Source organism: Mesoplodon densirostris, chromosome 13, assembly GCF_025265405.1.
Source record: "Mesoplodon densirostris isolate mMesDen1 chromosome 13, mMesDen1 primary haplotype, whole genome shotgun sequence".
NCBI lineage: Eukaryota > Metazoa > Chordata > Mammalia > Artiodactyla > Ziphiidae > Mesoplodon > Mesoplodon densirostris.
The window spans coordinates 90,330,389-90,345,098 of record NC_082673.1 but is presented as its reverse complement, the minus strand read 5'-3'; the positions used below and the strand labels follow the sequence as shown (position 1 = coordinate 90,345,098).

Sequence of the window (14,710 nt, the reverse complement as noted above, 5' to 3'; positions counted from 1 at the left end):
AGTGAATAACAGTGCATCAGTGCTGGTTAATTAATTACAACAAATACATCATACTAATGTAAGATGCTGATGTTAGGGGAAACTGGGTGCAGGGCGTACGGGCACTCTGTACTATTATCTCGACTGTTGTGTAAATCTAAAACTGTTCTAAAAATCAGGCCTATTAAAAAGAAGAAATAATGTCCCAAGACACTTTGGGAAGAAATAATAATATTGATATCTATTATTAATTGAGGGTTTACCGTGTGCCCATAATTTTACACGTCGACTCTGGGCTTCCGTAAGGGGAGCCAGAAAGGGGCGGATGCAGCCCAGCCCCAGAACTGAAAGAGTAAAGGCAGGCAGGTCAGCTGTGAGAACTCCTCCTCAGCTGGGGCTGCTTCCCTCTCTGTCGGACACCAGGGTTACATTCTGGGAGATAGCCACCTGCCCAGGAGGGAGGGGACCGTAATCCCCAGACCAGGTGAAAAGCGGGCAGGGCATGTCCTGAGGGGAAAGTGGGGTTCTATCACCAGAGGAAAGGGGAGAGGAGGGGGACAGCTGCTATTTTGGCTGTTCACCATCCCTTCCCTTCCCACCACCTGTAGGTTTGGTTTGGGTGAGGCTGACTTACCCTCGGTTCTGTGGCAGGCGTGGGACCCGGCAAAGCCTGGCCAGCAAGAGCCGCCGAGACTTTGGTTGAAACTGGAGGAAAGGGGGCCGACTCTTCTCCAGAGTTTGTTGAAGGGGCAGGACCGGGCCACTTTGTCATCACAAGGGAAAAACTGTGTCAGACCAGACCCTGGAGCTGCAAGGTGGAGATAGGCCTCGTCAGCCTGAATCTGAAGTTTCAGAATCTGAGTCAGTCCCTCTTTTTTTTGTAAAAAAGTACAATTCAGTGGTTTTTAGTATACTGACAGCGTCGTGCAGTCATCGCCCCTATCTCAGCGTGGAATTCACAATGGTTGCCCAAGGACATTGAAGAATATTTTGCCATTTTCCACGATGCCTGTTACTCTAAGTGTGTAGATATGTATACATGCAGAAATCATACGTGTTATATGGATACAGAGGCAACACGTGTGAAGAGAGACACCAGTTGTTTATATTGGTGACTAGAAGAACAGGGAATATATGTCTGTTCTTTGTCAGGTTCTTTTCCATTATAGGTTATTGCAAGATATTGAATACAGTTCCCAGTGCTCTACAGTAGGTTCTTGTTGTTTATTTTATATACAGTAGTATGTATCTGTTAATCTCAAACTCCTAATTTATCCCTTCCCCCTTTCCCCTTTGGTAAACTTAAGTCTGTTTTCTGTGCCTGTGAGTCTATTTCTGTTTTGTTAATAAGTTCATTTGTATCTTTTTTTTTCTTTTCTTTAGATTCCACATATAAGTGATATCATACATTTATATTTCTCAGTCTGACTTACTTCACTTAGTATGATAATCTCTAGGTCCATCCAATTACAGTTTGCATTTAACTTTTTATTTGATAGAACCTTTGGAATAGAAATAAAACAACAGAGACAAAATGATTCTTTTACAAACATACATGAAACTATTAATTTTTTATTATTTACATTGACTTTAAGGTATACTTTTTTGGTGAAAGCATATTCCACTGTGTGACTTTGAATGCAATCAAGTTTTACTTTTTAATCTTTTACACCAATGCTGCTGACGGCGTGGTGTGTGGAACCACAGCTGGGCCGCACACTGTTACCAGTTCACGGGGAGATAAGTGCAGGAATTAAGAGTTTTAGAGGCTCTCAAAGCAATTTGACAGAAGCTGTTTTATGTTCTTTGAGTCTAATAATAAAAAATTAGGGCTTGAATTTTGTATGTCATTGTTTTTTAAAAATTTCACTTATTTCTAATACTTTATTTATGTTTGTTGCACGTATCAGTCCACAATGGACTGGAAGAAAAAAGAGCTGGTTTCACCCTACAGGTGGTTTGGGAAGCGCTGCTCCGTATCACTGAGAATTAGTACAAGTCAAGGTCATGATGGAAATGGAAAATATGAGAATGGAGCTCAGAAAAGGAAAAAAAAACAGCTGAGAAGATGAAAGACAGGAGAAATCTCCAAAATGGCAGTTTGCTTAAATTTTAGAAACTGCAAATGAGGAAAGCAACCAGACCTCTGTGCCGAGCATGACCCCCACAAAATCTGCAAAGAGGACACTGCTTTGATGAGAATTTACTGCTGATCAAAGCAACGAAAATGATCAAGAAAGTGATTTTCGGCAATTCCACAACTAGAACAGGTCTGATGGAGACCCTTCAGCTGTGGGGTCTTCTGTAAATGAGGCTGTGCTGACCAACCACTGACTGCAGAGAGAAGACTTGTGGGCCTCACTTGGACTCACCCTGGTTGCCCTTGTGTCGGGCATAAGGACACACAGCCTTAGGAGGCAAAGAAGCTCAGTGGCTGAGAACATAACTTTGTTAGGAGCCACACAAGCTCATTTGAATCCTGCCTTTGCTGCTGACTTGCTGGGTAGACTTGAGCTGAGTAGCCATCCCTTTCTGGCCTCAGTTTACCCATCTGTAAAATGCACTTAATAGGATTTATCCAAGGTGGTTGTGAAAATTAAATGAGATAATAAATAGTCTGGGGCAGAATTTCCCAGGAAACGTGGCCCTTTTCCTCTCTGGAGGCTGGTGCAGGGGCAGCAGCAGGTGCAGGGTACATGGGAGCCCTGGATGGACTCTGATTTGAGCCCCAGCTGCAAGTTCCGGACCAAAGGGGTATCTCAGGTCAGGAGGGGTGCGGGGGGTGTCCCTGGCCTGGACCTGTTCAGCACCGTACAGGAGAAGGGTATCCCTTCTGTGTATGTGTGTGTAGGGTGGGTGTGTGTGTGTGTGTGTGTGCGCGTGCATGTGTGTGTGGGGGGGCTGGGGGTTGGGAAGTGACCATGGGGCCCAGACCCAGGAGCAGAATCCCTGGGACAGCCCCACAGGTGCAATCCTGTGTCCACTGCTTGTGGAAGGGTCCACTCACTTCCACTCATGGAGGAGGCTGGGGGGCACAGAGTGGAGGTGGGGCCTGGAAGAGGTCCAGCTCACGTTCTGTGTATCGGAGGGAACTGGAACAACCTGGTGGGGTCTGGGGGGATGATCTGTGTGAGCTGGAGGGGCTGGGGCACCCTTAGCTTCCACTGGGGATGCTCCCCAACCTGGGGTGAATTGCTCCCACATCCCCACTGGAGAGATGTGCCCATTGCAGGCCCTGCTGATGGGCGTCACCCACCCTTGTAGGCGTTAATAGCCCCACATCCCTGCATCCCTGCATCAAGTTCCATGGAAAGTGAAATTTCAAGCATGTAGTAAAACCTGCAGAAACTGTCTAGTTATCCTGTGAGCCCAGACTGTTCCCTCCCAGGAAAGCTGCACGCTGTGGTCGCGGCCCATCTGGTCTTCAGTTGGGCCAGAACGTGAAGGGGGAACTCTGTCTTCTGATCACTCGTACTGTCCCTCCCTTGGCCTGCTTCCCCTCTGGCATCTTCCCTCAGGGCATCCCCTGACCCCTTCCCTTCTGCTCTTGCAGTTGCCCCCACCTCCCCCCGTTTTACAGATGAAGGGGTTGAGGCTCAGAGGCTGAGTGGCTGCTTAGGGCCACCGGGCTGTCATGGGTGGGAGCTGGGATTTGAGCCTAGGTCTCTTGGCCTCCTTTCTCATTCCCCTGCCCCTGCTCACTGGTCCCTGTGTAGTCTCTGATTCTTTTTTTTTTTTTGCGGTACGCGGGCCTCTCACTGTTGTGGCCTCTCCCATTGCGGAGCACAGGCTCCGGGTGCGCAGGCTCAACGGACGTGGCTCACGGGCCCAGCCGCTCCGCGGCATGTGGGATCTTCCCGGACCGGGGCACAAACCCGTGTCCCCTGCATCGGCAGGCAGACTCTCAACCACTGCGCCACCAGGGAAGCCCTAGTCTCTGATTCTTAACACTTGAGGGCTGGCAACCCCAGTGATGTGTCAGGCCCATAGCTCCCTGGGGTACATCTTACTGGACCTAGAGGTGGCCTGGGCACCTGTCTCTTGGGTCCCACTTTCTCTCACTGCAGCTTCTCTAGGCAGGTGGCAGGCTGGTCAGTGGTACAATGTGGGAAATGACCTGGGCCTCGGTCATCAGCTTCTGTGCCATCATTACCGTGCATCCATCCCCCGCCTTAAACGTGTGTTTCTGCTTCCCCACGTGAGCAAGTCCCTCCTGGGGGCAAGCCCTCTCCAGATGTGGTAGGCGAGGGGCTCTTCAAGGGGGACCTGCTCTGAGGGTTGGTACAGCTGCTTTGCCAACACACAGGAAGCCCTTCCTGGAAGCTTTCCACGCAAGGTCAGCCCTCGGCCCATCTGGTGCAGCACAGGAAGGGAGAGCCAAAATGGTGTTCTGTGTTTTGTTTTTTGTACGGGACCTGAGTGCAGCAGAGGCTCACGGGGAGAGAGAGGAGCACAGGCTTTGCAGTTGGACAGATGGTGGCTTTAAATTCCAGTCTTGCTGTCTGTCTCGTTGTTTCGTTTTTTCTGAGTCACGGTTTTCACATCAATAAAATGGGGATGATGATCACAGTGTATATGGGGCAGGGCTGTTATGAGGTTTAGAGACAGTGTCTAAAGGATCTGACCAACAGAGCCCGAGTACAGTCAGCCTTCAGTAACACTATGCTCTGGGTGGTCCTTTGAGTGTGCCCTCCATGAGCAAGATGATTAGTAATCCGTACAGTAATGCTGCAGCTAGTCAAGAACTTACTGAGAGTATACTTTGCCAAGCACTCTGCTGAGTGTTTTACAGGATGGTCCATTTCCTCCCCATCCTTTGTAAGTCCCATTGTACAGATGAGGAATGAATCTCAGTGACATTATGCAACCTGCCCATCATCATCAGATGCTGGTGAACAGCTGCACTTGAGTCTCGGTCGGCTCCATCGTTCTTCTATCTCCTGAGGCTGAGCACTTAAGGCACCACAGGTATGCTCCGGGGATAAGCAGGGTTTGTTAGACAACACGCTCCTCACCTTTTACCTTTCTCCTTTTGTATCTGTTTGCCCTTCTCATGTGCATCACTCCTTCCTCTCGCCCTTTCCCGACTTTCTTCCTCTATTAAGCTAATCAAAGCTGCCCTTCAGGAGCATCAAGTTTAAACATAACATGGTAAAGTTGAGGAAACAAAGTATCAGTTACCTATGGTTGTGTAACAAACTACCCCAAAACGAGAGGCTTACAACCACAAGCTTTTATTTTATTTGCTCATAACTCTCTGATTTGGCAGTTTGGGCTGCGTCCAGCTAGACAGTTCTGCTGGTCTCTCTGGGTTGCAGGTGGCTGCAGTTAGCGGAAAGCTTGACTGGGGCTGGGTGGCCCAGTGCAGCCTCAACTCACCAGCCTGGCGGTTGGCAGCCTGTTGTCCAGGGTGCCTCAGTGGCCACTCGCTAGGCTAGCTTGGACTTGTTTAAGAGGGTGGAAACTGCATGGCCTCTTGAGGTTTCAGCTCAGAAGTTGTACATCACTTGAGACACATTTTATTGGTCAAAGCAAGTTACCAGATCTGTCCAAATATGTCGGGTGAAAAAGTAGATTCCATCTCTTGTTGGGAGGAGTGTCAGAGACTTGGTGCCTGTTTTTAGCCTGCCACACTAAGCACAGTTCCCTCCCCCAAAGATATCCTTAATATAACCCCTTTTGTCCCTTCACTCCTCTCCCCTGACTCCCATTCCCTCCTTATACTTTCAATAATAATTCCTTACTTCACATCACCCAAAGCTTCATTCACTCACTCAACAAATATTTTATTATGTGCCAGGGACCCCGAAGTGAACAAAACAAAGTTCCTGCTCTAGTGAATCTAATGTTCTAGTGGAGCGAGCAGACAATGCAGAAATAAACAAGCACACAGTGTAGGGCTATGGTGGACAATGGGTGCTTTGGACAACAACAGAGCAGATGAGGGGGTGGGGAGTGTGTGTGAAAGGGTGGAGGGTAGTCGGTGGTTCCTATTACATACAGAGCGATCAGTTGACATCTAATGAGGTGACATCTGAGCCTGAAGGAAGTGAGGGAGTAAGAAGGTCCAAGCAGAGGGAACGATTTCCAGGTAGAGCAAACAGCCAGTGCAAAGGCCCTGGGGCTGACATTGAGAGACACAATTCCTTACAGTCTTAAATGTAGTTTAAAAACACCAGCCATATGTATTTCATGAAAGAATAATAAAAGAAAATATTAAAAAATGGTAAAACTCTTGCTAAGCGAAAGCACTTTATTTTACTGGATTCTGTTATAATCGATTATAGCTCCTGAGAAGGGAACGGAGGGTCACCTCTCTGAGCTTCAGGGAGTTCACCTTTCAAAAGGAGAACTGTGTGCTTATCTTGCCTCTCGCCTTGTGGTGAGGATCAAAGTGACACCATGAAAAATGAAAGTTGCTCTGCTTCTGGTTTCATTTCCTACCGCAAGTTTGCCCGTGATTTTTTTTTTTTTTTTAACGCAAATCAGGTATCACTTTCTCTTAAAACCCTAAAAGGTCACTGCTGCCTAAAGAATAAGTGCCAGGCACCTGAGCACGACTTCAGAGGGCCCTGGCCGTCTCATTTTTTACCCAGACCCCACCCCCACCCCCCAACCCCATGCTCCAGTCAAAACCGGCTCTCATCTCAGCTGCTCTCTGCTTGGGACCCTCTGGGATCCTCCTCTCCCTTCTCAAGCCTCAGCACCTAGGGAACCGGCGCCTTGGTGGTTAATGGACCCAGATCAGTGCCCCGCTGGCGCTCAGGTAGATAATGTGTCCACCTCTAAGCCGTTATAAAGCTCTTTCCAGACCATCTTCGAAGATCAAATCTTGGTACCGCCCAGCACTAGCTAGCTATGATGCCCCTGAACAAATCCCTGAGCCTGCTTCCCTATCTGCAGGGGGGTCCGGGACACCCTTAAGGTGGGCCTGGAGAGGACACGGGCCGGCGCGGGCACACACCGCGTCCGGACATCCGTGCTTCCGACTCTGGGGTGGGGCTGTAGGGCGGCTGACCGGGGTGGGGGTGGCCTCCAGAGGAGCAGGGTCTGGAGCTCGGGTAGCGAAGGGGTGCGAGGGCTTCCCCGTAGTCCGTCCAACCCCGCCGGCCCAGAGTGCGGCCGGAGGGAACCCTGGAACGTCCGCTCGGCGGGGCGCCGCTCCCGCCCCCCGGCAGAGCTTCCCCGCGGCCGCCGCTCGGGGCCGCAGCCACGCCCGCGCGCTGACCCCGTCCGCGCACAGCCCGGGCCTGGCGTCCCGACTACGAACCCGGGAGCAGAGCCTGGCGGCGTGGTGGGCATGCGCGGGCCGCGACGCGCAGCGCGCATGCCTGGTGCTCCCGGGAGGCGGAAGCTCGGAACGGGGACGCGGCCGGGCGCGCGGAGCGGAGGGAGGCGCGCGCCTCAGCAGGCCGCCGCGCACGCGCGGCCCGCGCCGACGCAGCACGGCCCCGAGGGCGCGAGCCCGCCGCCGCCGCCGGGCCGGGACTGCTGTGCGCCCGCGGCGTGAGGCGTGGGAGGGAGCGCGGCCCATCAGCCGCGGCGCCGCCCGGTCGTCGTCTGCTTTCGCCTCCCGGCGCCAGCGCGGTCCGGGTGAGTGAGGGGCCGGGGCCGGGGCGCGGGCAGGCGGGCGGGCCGACTCCGGGAGCTGGTTGTTGGCAGGGCCGCGGCCCGAGGGTGGAGGGCCGAGCGGGGTCGGACCGGCCAGTCCCGGCGGCGGAGACCGGCCCCTCCCGCGCCGGCCGCGGCCCCGGGAGGCCGGGGACGTGGGGAGGCCGGGGGCCCGAGGAGGCTGGGGGCTCGGGGGCGGGGGGCGGGGGGCGCTTGGAGGCCGAGGGGTTCGGGGCTGGGAGTGTCTGAGGGTCTCGAGGCCGGGGGACGTGGGGAGGCCGGGGGCTCCGGGAAGCAGGGGGCTTTGGGGGATGTGAGGAGGCCGGGGACTCAGGGAGGCTGGGGGCTCGGGGGACGCTGGGAGGCCGGGGAGCTCAGGGAAGATGGGGAGGCCGGGGGATTCGGGGCTCGTAGAGTCCGAAGGTCTAGAGGCCCGGGGCCTCTGGGAGGCCGGCCGGCCTCTGCCGGGGCGGGCCGAGTGCCTCCAAAACAAAAGGGGAGAGACAGGAAGGAGGGGGAAGAGGGAATCCGCGGGGCCGCCGGGGGATCGTTCGGCCCGCGGGGCAGGGAAGGGTGGGCCTCGAGCCCGCGTGCGGGGCGGCGAGGCGGCTGCGTCCCCCGCGGCCCGCGCTCAAGTTTTGTGCAGCCCGGAGGCTGTCTCGGCGGCAGCCCTGAAGACCTGGCAGGATTCGTTGCGCTTCCCAAGTTTCCTCCTCTTCTCGCCCCAGCCCCCAACTCCGCGGCGCCCGCCGAGCAAGTTGGAAGCACTCTGGGTCCTTTCCTGGCACCCCATTCTTTCTCAAAGGAGTGTGTATGTGTGTGTACGCTGTTACTTGGTTTTCTTTGATTGCCGGATTTTGTAGCTTAATGCCCTAAGGGTAAAGGTTTTTGTTTTTGCCATTTCAACGGTGTCTTATTCTTGCTTAGTTAGCCTGTAGCTGGGTTTTTGGCAGTGAGACTAAGAGAATAGTAATATTGTGGTATTCATGGGAACTGGTTGAAATACGGTCAAGTTGAAGGCGATGTAAGAGTTTGGGGGTCTGTACTTAAGACGACCATCATTGGGATTGTTACTTAGAATGTAAACATCTTCGTGGTTGGCAAAATAGGCCATTACTGTTCGAAATGCAATACCAGAGCCTCACCTTTAATACTTTATTTGTAAAACGGGTAATGAAAATAGTCTCTTCATTGAAATGACACGGCCAAGCCCTCAGGTTAGTTGTCCTGTCTTTGACAACCTCTGAAAAGTGGGAGGAACGTATGTGGATGAAGTGATTACAGATTCACAATAAATTAGCATTCAGCGTACTTTGTTGAGGTACAGTGTAGATAATATTTTGGTCCAGTTGTACTATTGAGTTAATGTTTAAAACCCTGTAGTATTTAAACACATGAAACTTTTAAAGGAAGTTTGTGTTTCAACTTTCAACTCATAAAGATAGTATTTCTTAGTATCTTTATGAGTATATTGTTTTAGATTTTCGGCTACTCTTGGAGGGGAAAAACTAGTTGAGCTTACCATTAGTCTCTTCTGAACACTTGTGTAGTAACTGCTGCTGAAACAGCAAGGTCAAATATTATAGATTCTCCTCTGAAGAATTTCTTTCAGGTCATTATCAAATAATCCAGTTTAATAACGAGCACTGGAAAATATTGTTTAAAACACATGTTCCCTTGTAAACGCGGCCCCATAAGACTTCATGAAAGGACTGAATAGAAGGACTATACATCATTCAGAGATGATGCATCGAGAAGCAAGTGCTTGGCTAAATAAAGACATTGAATCCAAAACTTAGTATTTATGATGTGGGGCAAAGAATGCTGGGACTCGTACAGGAGATCGTCTGAGGCTGTCTGTCACGGAAAGTGAGTAGTAAGTGTTAGATCAGGAGTGATCAGGAGTGTTAGATCCACTAATGCAGCGGTCGCGAAGTGTCTGGGGAAAGCGGGAGTTAGGAATGGCAGTAAGGATCATTAAAACATTTTTAGCTAAACTCTTCTCTCTAACACTCCATGCCCTTTGTTGGAAAGTACAGAAATTAATGTTCCAATTCTCAAAGCTGGGTTCTTCAGCTAGATAACTTTTCTTACTAGAAAGTTGGAGAAATTGTCTGAATAACAAAATCGTATCGTTAAAGCGTTCCCTTTAAGAAAAAATACTGATGAGCTCCCTAAGAAGAAATTATTGTTATATTTTGTATATACATATATAGTCTATGGTGTTATAAAGTGTTATGTGTAGCAAAAGATAATTTTGAAAATTACTATCTTTGCATGTTATTTTGAGTTATAGTGAGGTGGGATCTTAGTTCATATCTCTAAAGGTGTTATGGAAACCTTTTTTTCCTATATTTTAATGTGTCTTAATTTTGAGAAAAATAATTAGAAATTGTCTTAAGGGTAACAAAAGATGCAATTCAAATTGTTAATACAATATGTAAATCTTTAATTTTTTAAATTAAACATTTTCAGTTTAGACATTTTCAGATAGAATAAATCTGGTTTTAAATTTCAGTGGCATTAAAAAAATTCTGTTACTTTTGATTACTGTAGCTTTATAGTATAGTCTAAAGTCAGGGAGCCTGATTCCTCCAACTCCCCTTTTCTTTCTCAAAATCTCTTTGACTATTTGGGGTCTTTTGTGTTTCCACACGTTTTTAGATTTTGTTGTTGTTGTTCTAGATCTGCAAAAAATGCCATTGGTAAAAAGTTCTGTTATTTTTATCATATTTGTGAAATGAGTTTTTAAATGAGTTTTTTTTTTTTTTGCTAGTAAATCAGAAAAGTTTAGTTTCTGAAGTACTTTATTTTGCCATAAAGCTTTAGTTTAAGAACATATTTTCATTAGTTTCCTCTTACTGAAATCCCTTAAATAATTAGAAAAAATTACTGTGGGGATCTTTGAGAATTTTCACTGATGTCTGTATTTAAAATGTTAACTTAAAAAATTTGGGCAGAGTAAATGACCTTATCTGAGTCAATAGTAATAAACTCCAAGAAGTTTATGAATGCAAATAAGCATTCAAATGTTAAGTTGCTTATCAGCCTTTAGAAGGATCCTTGGAATGGAGAAGGATGGAGAGCAGCTCCAGCTTGCCTTGGGTGCACCTGTGTTTCTCTAGCTCACCCAGGTACATTCAGAAGTTATGGTTCTTTTCCTTCTTTTCTGTAAAACAGTGTTTAGCAGTGGATTATTTGAGCCCTTTATTGCTTTTTCTCTCTACTGACATTTTGGCAGTGTTCTTTTTTCTTCTTCATTTCATGACTACCAAAAGGCAGCCCGGTGCAAGAGAAATGAAATTCATATGTACCAGTTTCTGGCATTAATTTCTAGGAATTGTGCTAAATCTTATCATTCAGAACTGCACAAATGTGTTTCTGATTGTAAATCAGCAGAGGAGCCCCCTCTGTTTCTATCTGTAACAGTTGTATTGTTTTTTTACTAGGCACTGTGATGGAAATGAAATTCAGATACACATATATAGTTAAACTTTCAGTTTAAATGGAATTTTTAGCAAAACTGTTAATTATAGCCTGATTTGCATAAATAGTAAGGAAATGATTTATAGACATAGTAGGAAATAAATGTTTCCCCGAGTGGCACTATTCCCACTCTTCAGCAGTTGGAAGCCTCAGAGAAAAATACTAGTAGCAGTACCACAAAGTTTACCTATTTTTAAGGACACAAAGGTGTTTCCTTACAAACTTTGTATTTAATTAAGGTAATCCTACCTAAATCTTATTTATGTACATAGCTATTTACTATAAACTCATTTTTCCCATCAAGAAGAATGACTGAAGTTACACATTTGAATATTTTCCAGTGGTAGGGGAAGAACATTACTGGGTACCTGTGTGGGTGCCCTGTGCTGGTGGTAGGTGTTCTTACCTTTTTACAGGTGAATTAAATGTGGGAGAGTCTCTATCCTGTAAGTTGCATTTGTTAAACACCATGTGCCAGGCCTGAGCTGGGTGCCATAGTGCTTTATTTCCTTTATTACTCGCTAGAACTGCTGAGTTGTACTGCTGTCTGTATCCTCCTTTTGTAGATGAAACCCTGCAAGCATCGAGTTAGAGTAGCTCGCCCGGGTCCTCAGCCCACAGTGGTGGACGGTTTGGACAGACCCGAGGGACTCTGCAGTGCCAGCTCCTAACAGCTTGCCTGCGGCCTCCCTGGCTGGAAAAGTAGCAGTCTGTAAAATCTTAATCCAGTCTTCTGCAGTAGGAATAAATAGTGTGCTCGTGTAATGACCATGTCTGGGAAAGTTTAGATAATTGTATCTTCTATTTGAATCTGACACTTCCAGATCATGAAGTTCTGATCTGGCCAACATAGTAGAGGTAACATTTTAATTAATATATCAAAATTGTTTAATTATTTGAAATTAATTTAGAGTTAGGTAAAGTGTATAATGCATGATGCAGTGATTGATACTGCTTATTTGTCAAGATGTGCTTTAGTAACTTCCACATTTACCGTTTTTTCATTGGTGACTTTTTTGAGGGGTTGATGTTTGAAGACAGTTTTGTGGGAAGCAAGGAGTGTGTGAGGGAAGAGCAAATTGCACATTTCTCACACAGGTATGAGCCCCTTGTAGTAATCCTAGTATTTACAACCTCTGGTACATTGCTGCTCTATAAATGTTTCTGAAATGAGTGTGCTTACTCTCACCAACTTAGAATTTTCCATTCTGCTTATTTTAAAATGTATTTTTAAAATTAATTAATTTATTTTTGGCTGCATTGGGTCTTTGTTGCTGCATGCCGGCTTTTCTCTAGTTGTGGTAAGCAGAGGCTGCTCTTCCCTGTGGTGCGCAGGCTTATTGCTGTGGCTTCTCTTGTTGAGGAGCACGGGCTCTAGGCACATGGGCTTCAGTAGTTGTGGCACGCAGGCTCAATAGTTGTGGTGCACGGGCTTAGTTGCTCCGTGGCATGTGGGGTTTTACTGGACCAGGGCTCGAACCTGTGTCTCCTGCATTGGCAGGCGGGTTTTTAACCACTGCGCCACCAGGGAAGCCCCGTTCTGCTTTTAAGAGTCGGCATATACTCTGCTCCTTTATTTGGGGCCAGCCAAAACCAAGGCTTAGAAGAACCTAAACAGTCGTGTCTGTGGGCTGTGTGTGCCTAGGATCTCCCTTCTGCCCCCATATTCTGTATTGAAAGTAGTCCAAGGTGCTCGTCACGTCTACTGGTGACCAAAACACCATGCATTTGTCTTTGCTGGCCTAAAGCAAGAGCTTAAATGATTTTACACATTACATATTTTTTTAGTGGCTTGTGTGCCTTCTCATGAGGATTTAAGCACCATGAGGGCAGAAACTTTGTTTTACACACTTTTCCATCTTCAGTACCTGACACAATATTTATTGAGTAGAAGAACCCAGACTTATTAATTATTGGAGGACAGCTATTACATCAGTTAGCTGTCTGCTGTGTTGTTTGCCTTGGTAAAGGACCTCACTTTAAAACCACATAGGACTTGATACCAGGGAAGAATTGGATTATCGTGTCTTCACCTTTGTCTGCTTTATTTTATTTTTTGTTAAATTTATTTATTTATTTATTTCTGGCTGTGTTGGGTCTTCGTTTCTGTGCGAGGGCTTTGTCTAGTTGCAGCAAGTGGGGGCCCCTCTTCATCGCGGTGCGCGGGCCTCTCACTATCGCGGCCTCTCTTGTTGCGGAGCACAGGCTCCAGACGCGCAGGCTCAGTAATTGTGGCTCACGGGGCTAGTTGCTCCGCGGCATGTGGGATCTTCCCAGACCAGGGCTCGAACCCGTGTCCCCTGCATTGGCAGGCAGATTCTCAACCACTGCGCCACCAGGGAAACCCTGTCTGCTTTATTTTAGATGACCACTGTCATCAGACTTGGGCCAGGGAACAAGTACTGCTCTGCCCCTTTACAGTTTTGTTCTCTTTTTCTAGCAGCTGATCCTGTATTAATTGATCTTGTGTTCTTGAGGACTCATCCTAAGTTCTGCAGACCTAGAAAATTGCTCAAGGTGACACAAAATGAGCGGAACTTGTAAAAGCTCCTTCATGACTGGTCCAGAAGCTCTAACGTGTCTTTTACTAATCAGCTGGATTCATTGGCTGCTTTACAAGAGTTTTCCATTATGCCCTGAAACCATTTTCAAAAACCCATTTTCGTATTGCTGCAGTGCCAGTTACATATACAACATGCCAGCTTTCCCTTGCCGTGACAGGTCACTTACCTTTGCTTGGGGGAAAGTCAACATTTGGGTAAAAAAGAGCAGTTTGTTCTTTCTCAGCGAGTTCCCCCTTAGTCCTGCTGTACGGTGTGGGGAAACAGGCACTCTAGCAGAGACCAGGAAGCTTCAGGTTGTTGAATTGGTTCTCAAAGTAGCCACAGGTTAGAAGGGCAGATGCTCCTGCCCCGCTTCTGACCTACTGAATCTGACTCTGGGGGCGGGGCCAGTGGTCAGTTTCAGCTTGCTGTCAGTAGCTTTTGATGCATGCTAATGTTTGTGAACCACTGCTTTAGAGTGTTTTAAAAGAAACGCCAGTTGTAGCAGGCAGACATCACTCATAAATGGTAGAGGTATGTGTATGGTCTTTTTGACCACTTAGATTTGCTGGTGAGGTTGCCTTCATGTCAGGACTCTTAAATATGTTTCTAAGGGTTTTTAGAGTCTTGAGAAGACCTCACAACTCCTTTTGTTTAGTAGGGATTTTGAATGTTTTCTGTTGAGACCACTTAATTATTTTGAATCTTGGTGTGGATTTTAAATGAACACTCTTATGTTGAAGTGGCAGTTTGTGTGGTTCCCGGACTTGTGGCTTTTGGCAAATAACAGGAGAGTGTGTACATGTGAGTGGTTAAGGCACACGTTCCCTGGTGGTTTTGCTTTGGTGCTGAAAAATTGGCTAGCTTTATACTAGAGTCAGGGTGATTGCCAAGTCTTGGGGTGACTAATGAAGCAGCATTGTGTGAATTGATTCTATGCCTAGCATTACATTCATATCTAAATTTAATGAATTTCGTTTTGCCTTTTGTCCTTTCCTTTTTTTCCTAAGAAGGCGGCTAAGTAAAAGTTAGTGTACCAAATGGGATTGGTGATGTGCCTTGTGCAGAATTAGATGCATCTGTTGGTAAAT

At 47.5% G+C, this 14,710-nt stretch overlaps 2 protein-coding genes across 4 annotated transcripts in view; one reads left to right on the top strand and one right to left on the bottom strand.

The window, feature by feature from the left end:
• LOC132500643 (basic proline-rich protein-like) overlaps positions 1-14,710 on the bottom strand; it is a 103,375-nt gene that overhangs the window by 17,828 nt on the left and 70,837 nt on the right. Inside the window, exon 4 of the mRNA XM_060115737.1 lies at positions 6,955-8,072. Coding sequence (XP_059971720.1) covers positions 6,955-8,072 — 1,118 coding nt within the window. The remainder of the gene's footprint in view (positions 1-6,954; positions 8,073-14,710) is intronic.
• PTK2 (protein tyrosine kinase 2) overlaps positions 7,451-14,710 on the top strand; it is a 250,824-nt gene continuing 243,564 nt past the window's right edge. For all 3 annotated transcript variants that reach the window (XM_060115655.1, XM_060115653.1, XM_060115654.1), the window contains exon 1: positions 7,451-7,572. The gene's annotated coding sequence lies outside the window, so the exon portion shown is untranslated. The remainder of the gene's footprint in view (positions 7,573-14,710) is intronic.